At 36.4% G+C, this 21,569-nt stretch overlaps 1 protein-coding gene across 15 annotated transcripts in view; it reads left to right on the top strand.

Moving 5' to 3' along the window:
• Rasal2 (RAS protein activator like 2) overlaps positions 1 to 21,569 on the top strand; it is a 293,984-nt gene that overhangs the window by 191,575 nt on the left and 80,840 nt on the right. For 11 of the 15 annotated variants that reach the window (XM_017598813.3, XM_008769638.4, XM_039090766.2 and 8 more), the window contains one exon: positions 7,993 to 8,099. In XM_017598813.3, coding sequence (XP_017454302.1) covers positions 7,993 to 8,099 — 107 coding nt within the window. Of the gene's footprint in view, positions 1 to 6,517; positions 6,644 to 6,684; positions 7,264 to 7,992; positions 8,100 to 21,569 lie in introns of those variants that run through there. The other 4 variants (XM_006250067.5, XM_039090764.2, XM_063272347.1 and 1 more) reach the window with 4 other exon arrangements.

Genomic DNA, 21,569 nt, shown 5'->3' with positions numbered 1-21,569 from the left:
AAATTCAACACCCCTTCATGGTAAAATGTCTTGGGAAGATCAGGAATTCATTACCTCTACATTGTAAAAGCAATATACAGCAAACCAGTAGCCAACATCAAACTAAATGGAGAGAAACTTGAAGCAATCCCACTAAAATCAGGGACTAGACAAGGCTGCCCATTCTCTTTCTACCTATGCAATGTGGTTCTCGATGCCCTACCCAGAACAATTACACAACAAAAGGAGGCCAAAGGGACACAAATTGGAAAGGAAGAAGTCAAAATATCACTATTTAGCCCTTTTTTAAAGGTGCGTCTAATGGTCCAACTCAGGTCATCAGACGTACACAGTGATTGCCTTTACCTGCTCAGCTATCTCTTCTGCCTATAAATCGCTCTAGAAAGAAGACTTAATCACTTCTATCTTCCCACCAACTTAAAAACTTAAATCCAGTTGAATATTTGCAAAGCTTGAATTAAAAGCAGAGATGAAAAAGTGGAGAGCTATTTCAAGATTATGTTGGCAAAACAGGTGGAAAAATCATAATAAAATGAGTCAAAATCAAGTTGAGACAGGGAGCCATCATCCCATGAGGTACACATACAAACATGCAGGCAAAAGAGTCATACACAATAAATAAAAAAAATCTTTTATTAAAAATTATTCTTAAAATGTGGGATTTATACAGAGTTTGGGTGAAATGGAGAGTGAGTCATTGATTTTTCACTAGAGGAGAGTACCCGAGAGAACACCGTCTTTCGTGGGCTCATGGTGGAGGATGCAGTTAAAGCACAGGATTAATGTTTTGGCAGAAGAAACCAGAAACCAACAACGCATGCAGAAATTCAACAACCCGAAATGAGAGGAATGAGGAGATGACAACTCTCGTTCTCCTTTGGGACATTTGTTACACCCCAGCATGTGCTGCAGTTTGTTTGTACCCGTGTACACTTATGTAATATCTAATACTCTTCTGCTAACAATAGGGTGGGGTCTTAGCACTGAAGTTTTATAAAATGTTTTGTCTGAACCAATATTGTCTAAAATTGTGGAATTGCTCCTGTCAGATAGATAATCCATTTTCCTCTCTTATTTTTCAGTTGTTTTTATAATTTCTATAATATCAACATTCTGGAGGCTGAGGCAGGAAAATAACAAATTTGAAGCCAGGCTGGCTACATATTGAAACTATCTCAAAATAATAAAAACAACAACAACAATAATAACAACAATAATAAAGCAAACAACCAACCCCAAGAAAACAAAAGCTGTGAGATTTTGCTGACATTTTTAAGTTCAGCCTATTGTAATGTTGTAGCTAGTTGTAATACAGCCTGTTATATTGGGAAAAATATTAAAAATTAATGACCTAAGTATTTAATTCACTATTTTAGAAAAAAGAATAAGTCACTCCAAAGAAAGTTTTTAAAAAGATATAATGAAGATGAGACAAATAATAATGAACTGAAAAATACAAAAATAATGAACTGAAAAATACAAATAGATAAGATAGAATCAATAAAGCCAAGAATTGTTGCCTTAAAAATCTAAAGAAAATAGATTCAAATGGCAAAATTTGATCAAAATAGGATCAAACAGTTAAAACAGAAGAAGGAACTATTGGAGAAAATTAAAAACATAAAAGTTAGAGATTATGGGCTGGAAAGATGACTCAGTGGTTAAAAGCAAAAATAATTTTAAGTGATTGTTGAGTTCTTTGAGTTTTCTTCAGTTCTTGTAGAGCTCCTGAGTCCAGTTTAGCACCAGCGTCTGGTGGCTCACATCACCTGTCATTTCAGCTCCAGGGGATCTGACCTCACTGTCCTCCATGAGCCCCTATACTCAGATATACATATCTCACACACAGACACACAGACAGACACATAATTTAAAACAAAGTGCTGTTAAACTGGAACCTGTCATAAAAGTCTCTACAAGTGTATGTTTGATAATATAGACAAAATGTAGACAACCCACAACATCTGATAAACCTAAGCCTGCCGGTCGAATCGTGTTGCACCTCACAGGTTGTCAGTTACTTTGGATTTTTAATCTTCGAATGTTTAGGGAATTTGTTTGAGGAAGGGGAGTGGGGGGACAAATGTGTTTTCTAAAAAGTTCTTGATTGGATGAGTAATTATAAAAGTAAAAATAAAAAAAACTGGGTAGATATCTAAAGAAAATGAAATTTAAATTAGAAACTATCAAAAATTAAACTTGATTAACTTATACTTAAGTATCCTTAATAAAATTTGGGACCGTGTGGATTTTTAAATGAATGGTACATACATACCGAAGCATTCAGACTTTATACTTGACCTCCCATGACGCTTATTTATCAAAGTCTCAATTCAAGTCAGTGAATGTGGAAGCTGATTGTTAAACCTGTCCAGATGGTAAATTCAATTCCACTTTAGATTGGGAAAGCGAAAAATTGAAGTTAGTTCCATTTGGAAAGCTGAAAATCTACCTTTTGTTTTTATAACAAGATGGCAGTCCTGTATAGTTCATCTGAATAAAATCCTAAGTATATATGTCTAGTAAAAAGGTTAAGGCATATACAGACTCAGTATTTGTAACTTTTAAAGATACTTATTTTTATTCTAGTTTAATAAAAGCAGTTATGGATAGAAATGTAAACATTGTAAAAAATACCTAAAATGGATGTGACTAGTCATTTTGTTTGTAATGTAGACCAGACCATTACTGAAAGGGAGTGTAAGACCTCAGCTGCAAAGCACTAGTGTAGCTGGCAGTACGTGTAGCGCAGTGGGGGAAACTGCAGAGCATGTAATCGTGTAGTATGAGCTTAGAGATGTATGTGAAGTAGGTAGGCCTCGCCTTAGAGAAGTGGCTGAACTGAACGTTACCTACAATTTGCTAAGAGGGTAAACACTCCTAAGGGAAGGCACTAGAGAATGAGTGTGACCAATTTCACAAATCGTCAGACTCAAGCAGTGTGTAAAGAAGGCATTTGATCTTTTTTCCCTAAATGCCTGATTCTGTAAAGATCTGTAGTAAAATAATTCCATCGAAAAAGCAGTGTTTAGGGGAAATTCTTTACAGTTGTGCACAGGATAGTATTAAGTAGATGGAAACGTCGGTTATCCCAAGTAGAGATAGATCCTGTCACAACTGCATTGAAAGCCCTAGGTTGGGATGTTAATGGCTAGCTTAAATGAAGCTGATTGTTATTTCAAAGACAGCCGATTCTGACTGAATGCTAAAGGAAATAAACCAACATTATGGTCTCCCCATTTCTGTTACCTTCAGTGGTTACTTACCTTATAGTTCAGTATCTTAGCTTTGCTGTTACACCATGCTGTGTCCACGTCTTATTCTCAAATGATTGTTTCATCTTTACATAAAGGGCTGTACATTTGTATTCATATTCTTTCACTTTTTTTCCCTTTCTCTACCATTTCTCTTCCATGTCCCTTCGTCTCTCTTTTGTAGGATGGGGGTCTTTTTATATTGCTTAGGCTGACCTCAAACTTTTAGGCTAAAGTAATCTTCCTGCTTCAGCTTCCCGAATAGCTGGATTTTTTTCTTTTTACTACGTATTCTATTAATGAAGTTATATGTGAGGGAGAATTAAACTGTTCTTGAAATGCCTTGGCATAATCAAAAATCTGTCTATTTTTTTAATTATCACTAAATGCTGAAAATATTGTTTCAATAAATTTAACTGTATACCTTGTTACATTACTGACTCACTTATAGTGTAATATCTTAGAACATATCTATATAAATTACTATGAAGCTTATTGATAAGAAGAACAAATTATTAAATCAGTTTCAGGAAAACCTAACACAGGACAGATACAATGGCATACACCTATAATCGAGCATTGTGTGAGTGTGAGGTGAGCTTGTGCAAGACCTTGTCTCTGAAAAATAAAAATGAAGAAACACCAGCAACAAAGGAGAGTAGGCTAGAGAGGTCTTAGGGGCTGTCTATCAATAATGTCTTCCAGAGTTGACAGCATATAAAACCCACCAAAAATGTGATATTAAAAATTCTTATACATAGTTAGATTAAAATGCTCAAAATGGTCATTTTGGGCTAAACAATACTGTTAGTTAGAGATTATTCTTTGCAAGGCCTAAAACCTTGATTAATTTAGTCAAACTCCTAGAATTTGTAGATGTAGTTCTCTCATATATTGAAGATTTCTTTATAGTGTTCAAGGGCATATTATCTTCTATAAGGCTTTTTCCCCTTGTGTTTTAAGGTAAGAAATAAGTTTAGGGTATTCTTAATTTTTCTTGTCACTATTACACTTTGTTATTAAGCCACATGCCTTCCTCCTTTGTCTCAGTGACTCAGCTCTGTGTCTTGGAGAGCTCTTGGAGAGTCTTACTAGCCACAGCATTCCAGGCTTGTGTCTTCCTTGATAGGCCATGTTTGGAATAAATGCTTAGAATGCATGCCTTAGTTTTGAAACACAAAGAATTGTGAACATACTGTTAAATTATTTTAGTTATTTTTAGGAACAAATAAGACAACTAGAGTTTCTGTAGTTATAGTTTCTCCCTCCATTATAACCTATTATGTAAAACACACAGAGAACAAAGTAGCGTGCCTGGTGGTTAAAAGCACAGGCTCTAAATGCAGACTGCGTGGATGCTAATCCTCATTCTGCCTCTTGCTTGCTGGGCATTCATGGCAGAGTACTAGAACATCTTATTTTTGTATCTGTAAAATCGGGAGGATAATTCCAGTTCCAAAAAATTATTGTCTAGATTAAAGATGTAATTCATTTAAAACACGTCTTTGAAATAAAGCATAATATGGCTTTATTTCATAAAGCTTGGTATTACAGCATTATTATTTTTTTTTGTCATGGTCAAAATGTCTGGCTGTTATCACTAAGAACCAGAGATACCCTTTGTATTGGAAACTTAAGTTAAAACCTCAGTCTCTTTAAAGTCCACTTTTTAAAAGTCCAAATTATTTCCGTTGTGGGCTTTTGTACAGTAAAAAGTTAGATAATTCTTATCCCAAGAGGTAGGAACCAGAACACAGATATAATCAGATCAAAGAGAAACAAACTATCCAGCAGTATAAGTAGTTCATTGTCTAACATCTGGTCTCAACTGCAACTGGGACTGCCCCTTACCAATGTTCTCTGCTAGCCTCTCACAATGCCACCTCTCAGATCCTCTCCATGATATTTCCATCCTGCAACATTAGTGCCACAAAAACAGTGTGGAAGACTCCTACACTTAACCAAGTTCAGCTGTCAGCTTGGGATGCAGCCTTGGCTCCTCTGAACCATAGTTCTATGCGCTGACCCTGAAGAAATACTTCCTAGAAGATTGCACCTCAGTCGTGCTCGTCTCTTATTAATCACAGCCGATTTTCCAGCCACCTCTAATTGTCCCAGTATAGCGAAGACCTCACTTTAGTGTTGCTAGTCTTTGGCTAATCACAGCCAACTTTCTATCTCAGTTGACCAGAAACCTCAAATTCTTGTCACACAAAGAGCCCTGAGGCTTTGCTTCCCTCTAAACTTCACAAGCCTGACCTCGGTCATCTGCATTGCATAGGTACACACTCATGCACAGAGCAGGGCCTGCCGGGGACTGAGTAATCCAGCCAGCTGCCAGTCACCCTCCTGTTGAGACTACTGTCTTCTTTCTAAATTAACATTGGTCTTTAGGGGTGCAAACCTTGTGAGAAATAAAACTCATGGTCATTCAAGCGGTTATTTTATACCACAAGATAAATCGTGTTGTAGAGGGGCAAGAAATTAGTGTAAAGTACTGAACCCTATCACTGGTTCAGTTTCTTCAAGAACAATTTAATTACATGCATTGTTTGTTTTCATCGTATGGAGATAAAGAGTATAGTAATTAACTATAGTTTCTGGGTTTTGAAATCAAGTTGCTCACTTTAGCCAGTCCAATTCAAATAGTTAAAGCCTTGAAATATATTTGCCTAATGAGTTCATAAGCCTGAAACTAAAATTAGATGTTTGGAAGAAAGTGAGGAAATGAGTTTCAATTTTTTCATTAACCAGAACATTACATATTAAGGAAACTGTTTCATTCTATTATTTTATCCTAGCTAATTAAACTTATTTTTCTCCCAGTTTGCTTTCTGTCATTTATCCAGAGATTAAAATATCTGCATCTTTGAACCTTTATAGATAATTATCAGAGAAAATATGAGGTTTTTTCCTCCTGCCTTACCAGCTCCTCTCCCAACCTGCCTTACTCCCCAATTTTAGAATCACCTGACTTGGACACATCACTGTTAAAGTCATGTCTTGACATCTGAAGGCCTCGCTGTGTGGTGTACTCCAACAAGCTGATTTGCTTAAATTCCTTTGTGCCATTCCCAGGAATCTGAGTTAATTATACTGCCATCTTTCAGAGATGTATGTTAGAAGTCACATGTGCCTAATTCTGAAAATGACTTCGTACATTAAGACTCATTTATCCTCTGATGGTTAGAGAGGAGCCGAGACACAGTTACTGGTCATAAATTTAAAATACAGCAATATCATGGAACTGTCTTCTACTGCAGGCATAGAAGCTGCGGCATCACCCTCTCAGTCATTAGGAATATTGTAATTTGGCTAATATCTTAATGGTCAGGATGCCACAAGGAGATGAAAAGGAGACCTGTATCCAACATGCAAACAATGATAGGGTAAGCATTTATAGTTGGCTTTTCTTAGGCAGCATTGATTGGCATGCATTACTGGGTCTATGTAAAATGGTGTCCTTTTAACACTAGCCGAATTTAAATATAAGTAATTCTTTTTTCTGCTGCAGATTAGTGTAATACGGAGAGATTTTCTGTAAGTGAGGGGAAGCAGTGGACGCCTGTTAATAGGCTAAAAGTAACTAACGAGGATGTGCAGTCAGACGATTGATTGAATGAATAGCTGCAGTCCTGTGTGTTTCTTCCTCGCTCGCTCTCTGCAAGCTGGAGAGAGAGAGGGAGGGGGAAGAGCAAGGCAGGGAGGGAGCACGAGAAAAATGCTTTCTCTTAAGTGGAAGTAGCACGGATCCCAGGGGCCAGGAGGCCAGGAATGGAAGTTTAAACTGCATCTATCTTTTAAAGGCAGAACAGCAGGAATCAAAATGTCAGTCTCCGGAGTCATGGTTTACTCTTTATTTTTTAAGATCTGGAAGATAACACAGAATACTTTTTTTAGGATGTGTTTTTTTTTCTTGTCCATGTTGAGATTATCTAATGTTATCTGAGACGCTGGATTCCTATCTGTCTGTCAGTTGAAGTGGAGATGGGAAGCAGTTGTGATAAAGGTATACTATATATAGATATCTGTGTGCATGTATATATGTGTATATCTATGTATCACTATGAAAAATGTTTAAATGTAGCATGAGTGTTTATAGCTATTAAATTAGAGCTCACATCATCTGCAGATTCTTAGTCTTGTTAGGTCATTTGAAGATTTATGATTTCAGAGTAAAATGTGGGTAAGGTCATATAGCCAGAACAAGGGGAAGCTGGTCTATTTTTATATCTGCATAGGCATGTATATTCTTTTATCCTGCAGCACCTTTCAGTCTTCAGCTTTTGCTACAGTCTGGTGAATCATGTGAATAGAACCGAACTTTGACCTTTGTTCAGACAGTGTCAAATCATGTACAACGCTACTATTTCTGGTTCACAAGAATATTAGCAATGTCTGGTTCACTTAACTTCTAAATAGCTGATAGAGAAGTAGAGCCATGTGGTACAAGATCTAACTAGTAAGTGAACCTGAAAACCTTAGCCATATTACAGCTTAGAAGAATTACTAGTTCTATATGCACACATGAAAACAGGATCAATTCTTAACCCTGACCAAGTTTCTTTGTCTTTATAGGCCAAACATCACAAAAATATCTAAAGTACATTGAGATAAAAATGTACTGGACCTTTAAAAAAGCAGCTCTTTGTGTATGTGTGGAAACCAGCAATGTTATAGTTTAGGGAAAGTCTGAAAGTTTGGATCCTTGATGTTTCTATTTCCTCCACTTTTCCAGAGGTACCAGCAGAAAGGTCCCCCCGCAGACGGAGCATCTCAGGGACCAGCACATCAGAGAAACCCAACTCCATGGACACTGCGAATACCTCTCCTTTTAAAGTACCAGTAAGTGTTGCTTTCCCCTAAAAAGAAATATTGTTTTTTTTCTTTTGAGAGTTAAAGTAATCCATATATTTTGTTCCTCAAGAATTTCATTACAAAACTGAAGGTAAAGACCAGAAGTATAAATTTATTTTGATTAACTGTATATTATTATGTCCAGCATGAGGTCTATTAGATTTTAAGAAATATTTTGCATGGGAACTATTTTAAAAAAAACTAAGTATCTTAAATATAAATTTTTCTGAGTATAAATCTTTGCAGATGTCATTTAATTATTAGATAAAAATATATTAATATCAAGTACAAAAGTTTGCCAACAGCATACCGAAATGGGAGAACCATAGTGGAGCAAGATAGCTAAACATATCTCACTGTAAAATTCAGTATGTGACTTTGAGTTTGTGTGTGAGTTTGTGTGTTTGTGCGTGTATATATATATTTATGCATGTATGTATTTGCCATGATGTACATGTGGAAGTCAGAGGTAAAACTTTTTGGAACCTGTTCTCTTCTACTTCTGTATAGATTCCAGGAATTAAATTCAGGTCATTGGGCTTTGTGGCCTTAACCTCCTGAACCATCTTGCCAGCCTCAAATAACTCAGTTTTTTTCTCTCTCTCTCTTTTTTCGGAGCTGGGGACTGAACCCAGGGCCTTGTGCTCGCTAGGCAAGCGCTGTAACTCAGTTTTAATCATCTTTCCTCTTTGAATATTGGGTCAGAAATGCACCTATTTTGTGAACATATTAAAATTTTTAGTGTTATAAAGGGCACATTTGAAGAGAATTGCTTTAAGAGATTGGTTGTTATTTTAAGTACAATGAAAATCAGTATAAATTATAAATAAACTTTTTTATTTGGGGTTGGGTAGGCTTTTTCCCTCTTAATAAGGCCAAACTGGTATGTTCTTATTTTAATACTTTTAAGTTGAGATGGTTTTTTTTAAGTAAAACTTTTTTTTCAGATGTTTGATGAATGTTTGTTAACATATTTTATTTCTGTGAACTCTGAAAGCAATATAATTACCTCTTCTACATTAAATATGGGCAGGGTTTGGATATCCATTTCTGTAAGAACCTTTCAAAACTTTACAGATTTGTATAGACTGTGAGTGCTAGATTAATATTGTAACCAGAATCTGGAAGCTTTTTAAGAGCATCCAATTTCCTCTCTTACTAAATCTCCTAATTCTATAGGCACAGCTACATATGTTTTGATATTTATAATTAAAAATCATCCTTTCACCTCTTTTTTTTTAAAAGAAGTAACCAGTATAGCTTAACATGTATTAGTAGTTGTGCTGATTGGTTTTTGTCAACTTGACATATCTAGGAGGGGAATATTGTGAGAAAATGTCTTCATAAGCAAGTTGGTGGAATATAGTCTTGATTAGTTGTTGATTTTGGGGGCCCAACCTATTATTGGTGGTGTCGTGCCCCAGCTGGTGGTCCTGGGGTAAAAGCAGGCTGAACAACCAGTAAGCAGCATGCCTCCATGGCCTCTCCATGAGCTCCTGCCTGCAGATTCCTATCCTCATCTCCCTCTGTGATTGGAGTATGATGTGGAACTGTAAGCTGAAATACACTCTTTCCTCCCCAGGTTGCTTTTGGTCATGGTGCTTTATCACAGCAATAGAAACCCCACTAAGACAGTAAACTCTGAAGTATATGATGATATGTCAATGTGTATTGTATTGTATAGCAGTTCAGAGACAACGGTGATCCTAAATTAAGAAAAAGTATGAGATTTTTTCCCATTAATTATTTATTCATTTAAAAGATGAGATTTTTTTTTGCTTTTTTTTTTTCAGGGATAACTGGGTATATTATATAACAGTTAACAATATTTAAAACAACTCATGGACAGAGTTCAGTGATAAACTTGACTGTATTGAGTTCCAACTCAAGATTTTCACACTTGTCTAGCTGGAACCAAATGGTGACTTCTTGCATATTTCTTAAAGTACCCAAATGAGAGTATCCCTCTCTACATTATAAATTATGCGTGAAGATTTATATTCAGGCTTTGTAAATTTTAATTAAGAACTTCAGCTTTTACCCATTTAAATAATAAATTGGTAACTAATGTTAGAGTTATCTTAATAAGACTATTGTTAAGTAGAAGTTTTTGAAGCAACAAAAGGGAAGTACTTAAGACTAGGCACTACCATGTATTCATTTGATAATCATAGAGTAATGAGGGAAAGAAAAGGTTCCTGACCAGCAAAATCAGTATCAAAGTCATGTATTTCTAGAATGTCCAGAATTTCCATGCACACATGTCAGTGTTCTAGAATTAGCTATCAGAACAGAACCCAATTTTTCATCAACTCCCTAAAAGAAAAGACAAGCATCTTACATGGTTTAGTAACAGGAGCACGCCATCAGACCTCAGAGTAGTACAATATACACAGAAGTCAGCACTGATAACAGGGCACTGATAAAGTCTATTTGTTTCATTTTTTAAAGTGTAACTGGGTATATCATTTGAGGATACTTTAAATCTTAAAGTTAGAGGATCTTTATAAAACTTACTGCCCAGAAAGGTCCATTTCATGCTAGATAACTAATATTTTTATTTATTGTGTGACAATTTCATACATGTATCTAATGTATTTTGATCATTTTCATTTCTCATTTTCCTTACTTTTACTTTGTTTGTGCCTTTGTTCCTCATTTAAGAATGCCTATCCATTCTGACCGTGTTTTTAACCACCCCAGTTGCTCTGTGCAGTATATCGTACATAACAAACATCAATCAGATAGTTGTTGAGTGGATAAATACACAGGATTTATATGAGGATGCAGACAGAATGAGCGTATCTCAGACCTACTCTCTCAGTATAACTCACAGCGTTGTGCAACTGTGATAATGAACATTTCATAAGAGACCGTTTGAAATGAGTGTGCCTGTGCAAGACAGAAGGTCTTCCCTCAATAAAGAGAAACGTTTAATTAGCAGATAGGAATTGTGTCTAGAGTATATTCAGTGTATATTTACATCTGGAAATTGAAACTAGTTAGAATTTTTATTTATTAATTTCTTTCCTGAGATATTTCTTTGAGACTTAGATACCATGCATATGTACAAGCTCATGCTGTTTTTGGTACTTGCTGAGTTTTTTCCTAGATTCTTCAAACAATTGCAATCATTTCAATAGCTTTTGCCTCTTAAAAAGAACATTTTTGTTTGCTTTTTCCTTTTACATTTTGCTAGGGTGTTTGCCTTGGTATATTTGTGCTTTCCTCTGTATAAAACTTTCTTTGTACATTTTATACATTGCTCATGACATTTAAGTGACTTTATGGAGAACTGAGAACAACTGAGTAAAATAAGTTCTCTCTCTACATTTAATTCAGAAAGGAAAACTATTGTGTCCTCTGTTGTCTATAGTTGTTTCCTACACGGTTTCTGAGGTTTTGGAGCAGGCTTCTTTATATTCTATTTATAAAGTGACTATTGATATTTGGGATTTCTGTCTGACTTCTACTCAGATGGTACCATCCATTTGGCATTGACTAAGAGAGAGCTGCTTGTTTTCCGGGCCAGGTGTTCAGCTTGGTGTCCTCATTTCCATAGCACAATGATCTGATTGGCCTTGTCTATGACACAATACAGTCACAGCTGCTCCATTTGTTTTGGCTTTGGGCTTAGCTCTGAAAGAATTCAGACACTAAAAATTATTTTAAGATGCCCAGAAAGCCTAGTTGAACTAAGGCAACAGCCAGATATTCCTGTATAACCTTCCTTATTTTCTTGATACTGTAACACGTGACCACTCCCAGTCAGACAAATGCATAAATCTAAGAGATTGTCAAATGATTAATCTTTTGTATAGTTTTTTTTAAATTCTGGGAAATAAAATGAAGACTATATTAAAGTCATGAGTAACAAGATATTGGGGCTGGAGAGATGGCCTAGCTGGAATACCAGCTGGTCTTCCAGAGGACTCACGCCCAGTTCCCAGCACCCTCAGTGGTGCTCGCAGCTAACCATTGTACCTTTACTTCCAGGGGATTTGATACCTTCTTCTGGCCTATACACATGTGTGTTGCACAAACATCTATGCAGACAAAAACACTCATACACATAAAATAAAATAATAAAATTTTTAAAATGTTTCTGAAACATTTATTTAAAAGTCAGTACCCCCTTTCTTAAGTATCTTCCTGTCAAGACCAGCTGGTATTGGTTTCTGTTATATCTGATGTCATATATATGTATATATATATGTATATATATATATACACACAAACACACACACACACTCTGTATTAAGTACTTTCAAAATTAAACAGACAAGACTAGAAAGTGTTCATTGTCCAAACCAGTGGTTTTTAAGTCTAACTAGCCATAAAATTTACCTTTCATAAAATATACTGATGCTTAAAGATGAGCCTAATTATCTGTGTTTTGGGGTTTTGTCTTTTTTTTTTTTTTTTTTGGAAGCAGGGGAGGTCTTATTGTGTTATTGTTTTGTTTTTTAATATTCCCAAATGTACCCTGAAATTGAGAATTGTTTGCCTTCGGGATTTGTAAAATATGAACTCACTTGTGCCAGTCTTATCTGTAAGTATCAGTGCTTTCTTTTGTATCTTCAAGTCTGACATAAGAAACGAGTGAGCAGTGCTGGCCTGTGACCTGCTGCTGCTCACCTGTAAACTGCTCTGCAGTAATTGATTATCTGTGTGTTTGCCATGGTTGGCTAGACCGCCAGTCTCAATTTACAAACTCTACTGTGACACACTGGCCAGTGTAAGAGTCTCCTCTTAGAAGTGAAATAATGACATTGGAGTTACTGCATCCAAGCTGAAAAACTATTTTAATTTTTATATCTTCCTTGCTTCTATGTTCTAGAAAGATAATTACAGCCATTTCTCCTAGAACTTAGAGACTGTATCCATCTCATTTCCTCCTTTTCACTATCCCATCATTCAGAGTTGAAGTCTGTCATAGAATCGCTCTGCAATGACTCCTCTTTTAATAAAGAATGTATTTGTGCTCCTATTGCATGAATACAAATAAAGGCATAAATAAAAATGTCATTACCAAAGGTAATGGTTATGTACTAAACAGAGATACTAGAAAATGTGTGATACAACATTAGAAATCCAACTATATCTTTAAGTCAGTTTAAAATCAGGATACAATTTAATAATAGCCTTAAAAGTTTGAAATTTTGTATCTTGGAGTACAGGAAAAAACATAAGGTTAGTTACAACTCTTTGAAGAATAGAATCTAAGAATAGAGATTTATAGATACCAAGAGATAGGAACAGATTTGGCAGACATTGTTAAGAGTCTAACTTGAAAGAATGAAAGAATGATGTGAAAGAAATACTCATCAATCTATGGTAATCCTTAGAAATTAACGTACAGCAGCCTCAGTACTAAGGAGTCTTGTTTATCCCACCCTGGAGAAAAGGCATAATAAAGAGGATAAGGCAGTCACCTATATATAGCAATTCTTTAGATAACTGCCCTTCTTGTCCCAAGAAAAGCTATTTCTCCTTGCCTTCAATGGGGGAGAGAGGCACAATATAATTTCCTTTATAATTAAACACAAGTGTTTTAAACTAACTTAAGAATTGGTTAGTCATTAAGCATACCTAATATGTAAAGCAGACATCAAATGCTTCCCTCCTATATAGGAATTCAGAAATTAATGATGTAGAAAGAAAATGTCACCAGTGTCATGATTTTGCTAAAGTAAACTGCGCAAAGGGTGGTTTTTGCCCCTTTCTCTAAAACATTTCAAGGTTCAAGCACCGCTGCTAAAGAATACTCCTGAGGTGACTTCTAGCATTGAACTCTTTAATTCTATATCCAATGCCTCTGCTCTTCTGAATTGTTCTAACAATTTGTATAGTTTGTATTAATCATCTACTAATTTTAGCTTAAAGGATACCTTAGTTTAAATTTAAAAAATTTTTAAAACCCTCCTAAAAAGACCCAAAGAAGGTAAACAGTGGTGCTTATATACTTGAAAAGATGCTCTATATCAACTCTTAAGTTCACATTTAAATGATGCATTGCTACGTGTAAGATAGCCATGATCAAAACAGGGAGACAATAGTATTATTAAAGATGTGGAGAAACTGAAACTCTTCATATATTGCTGATGGGAATGTAACTTGTGTCCATTTTTTAACAAATAGTTTAATAGTTCCTCAAAAGATAAAAGTTGAGGAACTTTTTCCAGTTGACCTAACAATTCTACTTCTAGGGATGTAAAGAAAATGGAAAAACATACCTTTACAAAAGGACAAAAATGTTCATATTATCATTATTTATAGTAGCTACAAAGTAGCCACAGTGCAATTATCAGCTAGGGAACAGATATTAAAAGTGTGGCCAGTTCATATAAATAGGACATTATTACCCTTAAGAAGAAATTAAACAAAGGTGTGAGATACCATATTGGCAGTGCCTACTCCCCACAAAAGCTAGAGAAGTCAAAAACAGAAATCCATATGTTTTATGGCTGTGTATATGAAAAGTCCAGAATCTTAGTAGCTAAAGAATTCTAGAATTAGACTGTGGTGATGATTATATAATGTTCTTTCTCCTCTCTCTCCCTTCCCCTCCCTCTCCCCACCCCCTCCCCCGCCTTATCCCAAGTGCTAGGATTATTACAGTCATGAGCTACTACTGTACCCAGCTCAACTTTTTGAATACACAAAAGCCATTAACTTGTACACTTTTAAAAGAGTAATTTTATAGCATATAAATTACATACTAATAAAGTTGTTATAAAAATTAAAATATGGGCCTGTAAGACACCATAAAAGATATAAAGTCTTATTAATACTTTTTAATGTGGTTATAAATTGAAGCAATAGTATTTCTGATATACTGGATTAAATAAAATATATTGAGGGAAAAGGCAAAGAAGATATATGGAAGTACATTGTTATATATTAGCTGTTTATTGTCTACAAAGTTCTTAATCAGGCATTAATGATGCTTTGAATCATTGCATTTTTCCAAACTATCATAATTTTGCCTTCTACAGGGGAAGTAATATCATATAGTTTTTATTTCAGGATATGGGAATAGGAAACATAATATTTTATAAGAAAATAAAGCAGGGATGCTTAATAGTTAAGAGTCCTTACTGCTCAAGTTCAGTTCATAGCATCAACACAGCAGCTCACAACCACCTGAAACTCCAGTTCCCTGGGAACCAGTGCTGTCTTCTGGCCTCAGCGGCTCCTGCATGTACACAGTACATAGTTACACAGGCTCAAAAGTTTTATCTATTATCAACTTTGCACATCTGAAGAATGATTCATTTCTTATAAAATGAGTCATCAAATCTTGTCTGCATCTTTTCAAACCCATCAATCTCCTCTTCTCAACCCGCCTGCCATTCACTGCCTTCAGTTACCAGTGTTATTACTCCTTCCGTGGACTGGTGTGAGCCAGCTCTATGGAGAGGAAACCAGTGCAATGTCTAAGCACTGCACTCAGAAAGTCCTATGCATGGAGCTGAATGCTTTGTGGTTAGAAGAGTGAAATCCCCGCCCCCTTTTTGTATATATGTACTGTGTTCTTGTATGTGAACATAGGGGAATGGCACATGTGCACATATGTGTATTTATATGCAAAGGTCGGAGGATGTCAGATATATTTCTCAGCAGCTTCCATCTCAGTTTATTTTTTTTTCTGTCTTTTTCATGTGTGTACCATCTATATAAGACTTGTGTGTGCTGGACCACATGTGTGTGACCATACATGTAAAAGCTCAGGATGATACTGAGAATCTTTCTAGACCACTGGTCCACTTTATTCTTTGAAGTGAGGTCTTCCAGTTAACCCAGAGTTGGCTGATAGAGCAAGTCCTGCTAGCAACCTAGACGTAGGAAGTGCCTTGTCTACCATCTTCTGAGGCTAAAATTAGGGGACAGGTATCATGTCCACCCAGCATTTATGTGAGTTCTAGAGATCTGAACTCCAGTTCTTTTGCAAGTGCTTTAACTATTAAGCCATCTTTATTTTTTTTTATTACATTTTTAGAGAGAGGGGAGGGCAGGGGTCAGAAAACAACTTTTTGAAATCACTTCTCTCCTCGTCAGCCCAGGCATCAAAGTCGTGTTTTGTACAGTGGCATTCTTTTCCTACACTTTGAATGGTTGCCTGCATTTAGACTGAGACACACTAGTTGTGCTGCCAGTCCTATGTAGTGCTTTGTTAACTCACTCACCTCTACCCCCAGGTCCTCCGCATGCTCTCTAGCCTTCACACTGCTGCCAGAGTGCTTTCTTTAGAAAATTTAAACTTGATTGTTCTTTTCACATCTCAGACTTGGCAGCAAGCACCTTCACCCACTGAGCCTTCTCACCAGCCCACACCTTATCTTCTGAAAAATGATCTGTCACTGAACTTGGAACTTGCTGATTCAGCCAGGGATGCTGGCCACAAGACCCAGGGATCCTCCTGTCTATACCTCTCTAATACAGGGGTTAGGGACACCTGCAGCCAAGCCTGGCTTTTTTTTTTTTATAGATGTTAGGAATCAAATCCAGGACCTCAGGCTTTTGTGATAAGCACTCTACCAACTGAGCCACACCCTCAACCCTACGATCTTGAAATATAGTCTTGAAATTCTTATTACTTGACTCGCTCTGTCTTCAAATGAGAAAGTTTTCAAGTAGCTCAAGTAGTAGGTGACCAAACCTTACACAGTTTAGTTGGCCTGCCCAGATTACTTCGGAGTACAGAAATGATGAATGTTTGAGTCGTCATCTTTAAATTGTGGTTATTAAATGTTCCTACGTCATACATCTGACTATTTTATTAAGTAAACACTAAAATAAATACTCAAGTATATTTTATTCTTTTTATAGAATCAACAGAGTTTAGGCACTTTTCTTGAAGCCCCAGAGTTCTTCTTCAACTTGTAACAGCAGCATCAGACTGTCCCTTATCCTATGCTTCTGATAGCTCACTTAAACCTGTGGGAGGTGTGCATTATCCTCCACTCCATGCAGAGTGTGAGTGCACTGTTACAGCATGTAAGTGCGTGCGTAGCAGCCTGGTCATTGTCTGGTGGTTTTGAGTCATTCAGCTTTGTGAGCTTTTTGTTTTTTCACGATTCTTCAGTGGTCTGCTAAATGAAACAATTAGAAAGGATGGAATATAGTAAATAGAAAAAACATGTTCCTCTGTGGAAGCACATTGAACATAAGAAAGGAAGGGATGACTTGTGAAGAGTATTTTTCCTATGTTTGCCCTTCATTCACGATATTAGTTGACTGTGTAGGTATGTGGTGCCTTTCACTCTAAAAATCAAACAAGGAAAAGACAATAGTAACCAACAGAACTGAAGAGCAAGGTCTGATGATCTGTCCTACTTCCCTACATTTTATGCAGTCAGCGAGATCACTTTTACTCAGAAGTACCTTTCTCAGATCAGATGGTTGTAGTTGGGAGAAAAATCTGAACTCTTCTCAACATATGATCTAAGAGGCTTGCATCATCCTGCCCGTCAGGCTATCAATTCATGGATTACACATTTTTGGCATTTAAGGATTTGTTTCTAGACTAAGCAAAAGAGTGCTAACTCTATTTTGGCCAACAACACAGCTCAGTAGATGGAGGCACTTGTTACCAACCCTAGAGACCTCACTTTGATTATTGGAACCCACATAGTGGAAGGAGAGAACCAACTCTCATAAGCTGTTCTCTGATTTCCACATGTGTACTGTGGTGTACACACCAACACTCATACACTCAAATAAATGAGTTCTTTAGTAAAGAACTGTATGCTGGGTGTGATGACAAACCTTTAATCCTAGCACTCCAAAGTCAGAGGTAGGTGGATCTCAGTGAGTTCTAGGGCAGCTACAGGACTATATAGAGATACCTTGTGGGAAAAGGATAGGGGATAGGGGAGGAAAGGAAGAAAAGAAAGACTGAAGAGAGGAAAGAAAGAACTGTAGTTTTTTACTATATGATCTTATTAACCTGTTTGACCAAGAACAAGTTGATTGCCCTCATCTCAAATCTTTTATTATTTGTTTTGTTTGTTTGTTGAGACAGAATCACATTGTAGCCCACACTAGCCTAGAATTCACTATGTAGCCTCAGCAAGCCTCAAACTTGTGGTAGTTCTCCTGCCTCAGCCATCTTTTCATTGCCTAAACAAATGGTGCTTAAGTGTGTGTGTGTGTGTGTGTATGTGTGTGTGTGTGTGTGTGTGTGTGTGTACACATCTATATCCTGAATGAATGTATTGAACACAATCATATTGAGAGAAATGAAACCTGGAAACACTATCCACCTTGTTGCTGAATAAAACAATGAATCTCATACCTCACAAAAGAGTGATCTCCAAGTAGACTAGAGACCTAAATAGAGGGAGGTGATAGAAGCAGGCTAGGTATCTGCTAAAGGAAAACGGTTGCATTCTTTTACCCTTAGCACAGGACACATTTTTTAGTTTTTAAAAAACCTAATAAATCCAAGTTTACAAAAAATGTTATTAGGATCAGACTGGGTAAGAGTGCTTACTACAAAAGGCCAAGAAAGGCAACAGCTTTATCAGTGGAGCTGTGAGGAACAGACACTGTTATATATTTCTTATAATACTATAATATATCAGAATATTAAGGTATGTGGAGGTTTGAAAATAAAAATGAGACTGGGAATCAATGTGTTAATATTTTAGTACGTTAACTCATAGTACATATTTGTAACATTAGAAACAATACAACTAGTAAATACTCTCTAGAAGTACTATGCCTAATAAAATCTGCAATATGTTTTTCCATTTCTACTTCTTTCTCTCATTTGTTCTGTACAGAAACAAAACAAAAAAGAAAGAGGATAACTCAGCCGACATTAGTGAAGAGTGACTGTTACCCATAGCTTACTATTATCCAGAATAGTGATTTTCAGTACATTTCATTTCACACAAGGCAGTAGGAATTTTATTTTTTAAAATAACTAATAGTCTCCACTCTCCTTCCATCTGTGATCCTGTTATTCTTAGAGTCCTGGAAATAAGAGGCAGAATTTTTCAATTAAACTCATCTAGCCCATCTCCCTTGACAATGAAAAATGCGTTTCACATTGTATTAGCTAATGCTTTTTGGGGCTTCCATGATAACCTCTGGGAGACTATCCAATGGACTAATAGGCTAATAGACCTCTCTTTAGGACAGTGTTCTCTCTCTTAGTTTGACCTACCATTTCTCACTATTTCAGGTCTTAAAGCTATCTTGTTTAATATTCATACTCAGAACTTGAGATCAGCTCAAGTCACTGTCAGCAATAAGGAAAGCCATGTTTACATGGTTAACAGTCCACATACCAAACAGTTCCTTTAAACAACAGGCTTGGCATTGTTTAATGAATTGGATTCCTCTTAATAAATCAGACTAGTTACTATCTGGTTCTATTACAAAAATCAAGAATGATTTTTCAGAAACAGAAAAGTTGGTATTGATCTAAGAGATATAGGGATACCCATGGAACAATTAGGAAAAAAATTAAATATGTATATCCGTCCCCACAGTGGCACTAGGTGACTAGAGACCCATATGTAGGAAGGTAATAGAAATAGCTCATGTAACTCCCGAAAACAACAATAACAATAACATCTTAACAGCATTCTATACCTCAGCACAGGGCAAGTTTTCCATCATGGATACCAAAAATCCAGAAGTAGTTAAAAAGTATCACTTAATATAACCACCCACAGGGAAAAAAAAATGTTATTAGGAGCTGGCAAGATACTTCAGCTTGCCACTAAAAGGGAGTGGCCTAAGTCTGAGCCCCAGAACCCCTGCCAAGGGAGAGAGGGAGTGCACAAAGCTGTGCCTCAAAGTACTAAATGTGTGCCATGGAGCAGACATGCCCACAGTAAAAATAATAATAGAAACAAATAGTTATAAAAATACCTTTAATGACATAGTATAAAATGCTACAACAAAGAAAAAGACAGCAGTAAACAGAAATATTAACATATTTTAAAACGACTGAAAATCTAAAAACAAATGATCAAACCACAAGATATTTAAAGATGAAGGGATTTGACGAAAGACATGAACAAGTCATTTTAAAAAAAGTGTGTGTGTTTGTGTGTGTCTGTGTGTGTGTCTGTGTGTGTGTGTGTGTGTGTGTGTGTGTGTGTGTGTGTGTGTGTGTGTCCTTGAGTCTTTGACAAAGTATGTGTTTATGAGCCGAGGTGCCTATGGAGGCCAGAAGAGAATGTTAGATCTGCTAAAGCTGCAATTAAAGGCAGTTGAAAACTATAAGACATGGGTGCTGAGAACCAAATACAGGTTCCCAGATCTTGAGCAAGTCATTCTTTAAGGAAGGAAGGGAAGTATTAAGAAAAACCTAAAAAGTATTCTAAATGTGCAAAACACTGTTCAAATTCACATTCAGAGGAATGGAAACCTGGATATACCATCCACCCTTCAAGCTGGTAGAAACAAATCAATAACTGTTATTAGTGAAGATTTGGAAACAGACAACATCACAAATTGTTGATAGAAAGGCAAGCTGAACAACCCATCTGAAATGTGACTAAGAAAATATTCTCTAAATACATTTTGATCCAGAATCTGGCAATCCACCCTTAAAGATAAGCCACTGACATGAAAATATATATGCACAAAGTTATTCATTGCAGCAATGGTTATAATTTTAAAACACTGGAAATAGCATAAATACTTAGAAAAAATAAACTACTATATAGAGAGAAACTAAAATAATGTATCCCACCCTCAAAATACATTACCACAAAGTTGGCTAAGTGTTCTTATATTCACTTAAACAAGGAGCAGCTCCCTTAGAATTGATGTTGAAGCTTTGTAGAAGCTCACAAGATCAACTTCCTCTAAAGAGAAACAGTTATTTGGAACCAAGATTTTGAAGCAGAGGACCTAACTGCCTGAGATTCTCAAAGCAGGAGTTTATTGCCGGAGCTTTAGGGTCCCAACTCTCAAGAGCTAGAGTTACAGCTCCTTAGCAATTATTTTGAGGACTCTTGGTTCTTTAAGCATTGGGATAGCTCAGTAACTCGTCTAGCAATGGGAATTGTATTTTGTTTTGGTTCCCACCTTTTGCCTTTTGTGTCTTTACAATTTCAGTCTCTCCACCCTTTGTCTTAATACTTCCACCACCTCCTTAGTTCCTTATACAGCCTGCCCTTGATACTCAGAGAACTACTCAGTCACCTCCTACTGTTACAGTTCTAGATCTCAGAAACCAGGGTTCTGAATTCCCAGTACTCTTTCAAGCACTCACCTCCAGTTAGTGGTAAAACCCTAAGTTTTGCTGAACTGGACCCTTACCTCTCAGTAACTCTGTGGGATCCTCAGCCTCCTCACTATCACTCTTGGGGCTAGAAACCCTGCGTTCTAATTTATTCTTTGTGCAACCAACTGAACCTGCTTTACCAGTTACAAAAACTACAAGAAGGTAAACGACCATCTAGAAGAAACCTTTATTGTGGTTAGTCA

The sequence above is a fragment of the Rattus norvegicus genome, chromosome 13 (assembly GCF_036323735.1).
Source record: "Rattus norvegicus strain BN/NHsdMcwi chromosome 13, GRCr8, whole genome shotgun sequence".
In the NCBI taxonomy this organism is placed as follows: Eukaryota; Metazoa; Chordata; class Mammalia; order Rodentia; family Muridae; genus Rattus; species Rattus norvegicus.
This window is presented reverse-complemented; position numbering and strand designations above follow the sequence as displayed.